The following is a 2737-nucleotide window of genomic DNA, read 5'->3' as shown; positions in this document are numbered from 1 at the left end:
ATGCACCTGGACGCTGTACACATTGTTGATCTTCATGACGTGTACTGCAAGGCAACTGTTGGAGCTGAACTTTCAATAGGTATCATGTCGCGTTTGAGCTATCGTATTGTTCCAGGAAAATAAAGATAGAGAAACGAAAAAGATGGCAAAAAGAAATTCTTTATTGAGAATAGCCTTGGATCTGATTAGTTGTGTTGTACAAAGACTGGTGAAGTGGCACATACATATTGCCAAACAGAGCTAATATGAGCCACGTCAGATAAAGTAAAGAAGAAAAACATGTAAGCTAATCGAGCAAATAAACCAAACAAAAAATAACTTAATACTAGACTAAGCTGATATAAATACACAACTATTTACCATATATTTTCTACGCAACGCCATACAACTGGCGCATTTTATTTCACTTCGTATCTATACATAACAATGTAAGTGCTTGCACGCTAGAGGACAAGTGTGCATAAAGGAAATATTAAACAACAAAAACAAGTGCGTATGAATAAAGGACACAAAATAGAAAGCAATCGGCAGTGTAACATTTCTTATTTAACTATGTAGACGGGTATAGTATAAAGTATCATTACTATCTTTAATCTCCTAAGCATAGACAGGGATGCTTTGTTCGTTCTTGAAAAAGTTAGCGGGATCAACCACAGTCTTAACCTGAACCAACCTCTTAAAGTTCTCATATCCGAAATACTTTGCCCCCCATATGCTTGCCTTCGCGAAGGTTGTGACGCCCTCTTCATTATTGGTTCCCAAGTCAAGATCTCTATAGTTGACATAAGCCGATCTCGGATTGTCAGACACGTACGGAGTCATGTAGTCGTAAACCCTCCTCGCCCAGTTCATATCGTTCTCCGAGCCTTCTTCCCAAGAGCCGTAATACACAAGGATGAAGAGATTTCCGGCCCTGTGCGAGAACGGAATCTCAGATTCTGGGATCTTGTCCATCATTCCTCCGTAAGGGTACATCACAATCGACGCCATTCCGACCTCTTCTACTTCGGACAGCTTTTCCCACATACCCTCCAAAGCGCGTTGTGGGATAGGTTTTTTCACATAGTCAAGTTTTGCCTTGAAAGGATAAAGCGTCACGCGAGGCGTCCTCTGGAGAAGAACTTCCAAAGGAGCTTCACCTGGAAACCCGGCTAGATAGGTTATGGCTCGAACCCAACTGACCTCGATGCAGTTTTCTCTCACAAGACCCAGCTCAGGGAAGCTCTTTTGCATCAAGGGCATAAGATCGTCCAACCCGCCGAGGTACAAGGAAATGAACAAAGCTTGGATTGTAGTCTTATTCGCTTCTTGAGTTGAATTCGCGGTTGTTAGTGTAACAAAGAGTAACAGATTTTCATCTAGTTTGTTCGCGACATGTTGCCACTGCTGGACGATCTTCTTGTTTTCTTCGATCTCCAAATCCCTTGGGATGCTAAAGAGAGTCAATTTCTGAGGGACTTGAACCAGCTTCACTTTCCATGCAACGACAACTCCGTAGCTTGCGGCTCCACCACCGCGTATTGCCCAGAACAGATCTTCTCCCATGGATTTTCGGTCCAAGACTTTTCCCTCGGCGTCGACTATGTGGGCATCGAGGATGTTATCGGCCGCAAGGCCATATTTACGCATCATGATTCCGTATCCTCCGCCGCTGAAGTGTCCGCCGACGCCAACGGTCGGGCAAAAACCCGCCGGAAATCCTAGGGTTTTTCTTTTCTCGGCTATCCGGTAGTAAAGCTCTCCGATTGTTGCCCCGGCCTGAACCCATGCCGACCTTTGTTGGACGTATATTTTGATTGAACGGAGCTTGAAAAGATCGATCACGATGAACGGGACATTGGACACGTAGGAAAGGCCCTCGAAGTCATGGCCTCCGCTGCGGCTTCTGATATGAATTCCGTATTTTCTGGCGCAGTAAACGGTGGATTGGATGTGGGATATTTCTTGAGGAGTAATTATGGATAGTGGTTTTAGGATTGACGGAGATGAAAATTTAGGGTTTTGTATGGACGCATTCAAGATCGAGAGATACGCATGGTCGTTAGGGGTGTAGATTAGGTTATCGGGGACCGATGTAAAGTTTGAATATCCGTCCGATAAGCACTGAAAGAAGTTATGTTTGTGAGACAGAGCGGTGTAGGAAAGAGAAAGTAGAGAGAGGATGGTATAACAAAACACTGAACAGAGTTTAGCGTACTTCATTTTTAATGTAGTGTATTGGAAATTTGAGTTATCGATGATAATGACATGAAGCCAATGTATTATATTTATAGGCCTACATATCATCTGCAAATGTCTTTGTGAAGAACTGGTCGGTCGACGACATTTGTAAGGGAAATATTGAAATGATACCTTACAAATATATTATTATTTTTTATGAGCTGATCTTGTCTGTTTGTTTGTTCTTTTAATTTCATTAAATTGTTTGGTGATTATCTTATCGATTGAGATCTCATGATGACGTTAAGCACCGTAGTATAGTTTTATATTTTTTTAGACCTTTTAGTATACACCGTTGTATAATACACGTACAATGGGTACTAGCTAGGGACCAATATAAGCTTGAAAATCCCTTGACTTTATGGAATGGACCAATAACGAGCTAGTTACACGAATTATCTAACAGATAAATTGAACATATACATATATATATATATGTATTTACATAGATATATATATATATATATATATATATATATATGTATATACATTATACATATATATATATGGATAATAA

The 2737-nt window shown here is 40.8% G+C and overlaps 1 protein-coding gene across 1 annotated transcript; it reads right to left on the bottom strand.

Annotated features, from left to right (window-relative positions):
- Positions 1-396: 396 nt before the first annotated feature.
- Positions 397-2235, bottom strand: LOC149380922 (cannabidiolic acid synthase-like 1). The gene has a single exon (XM_089601058.1). It carries the CDS (start codon positions 2200-2202, stop codon positions 598-600), a length of 1605 nt encoding a protein of 534 aa, XP_089457184.1. The 5' UTR covers positions 2203-2235; the 3' UTR covers positions 397-597.
- Between the last annotated feature and the right edge of the window lie 502 nt (positions 2236-2737).

The sequence above is a fragment of the Urtica dioica genome, chromosome 11 (genome assembly GCF_054948205.1).
Source record: "Urtica dioica subsp. dioica isolate 48M chromosome 11, U.dioica_male_clone48M_v1_H2, whole genome shotgun sequence".
In the NCBI taxonomy this organism is placed as follows: domain Eukaryota; kingdom Viridiplantae; phylum Streptophyta; class Magnoliopsida; order Rosales; family Urticaceae; genus Urtica; species Urtica dioica.
Note: the sequence above shows the minus strand (reverse complement) of the source record. Positions and strands in the feature narration are given on the sequence as shown.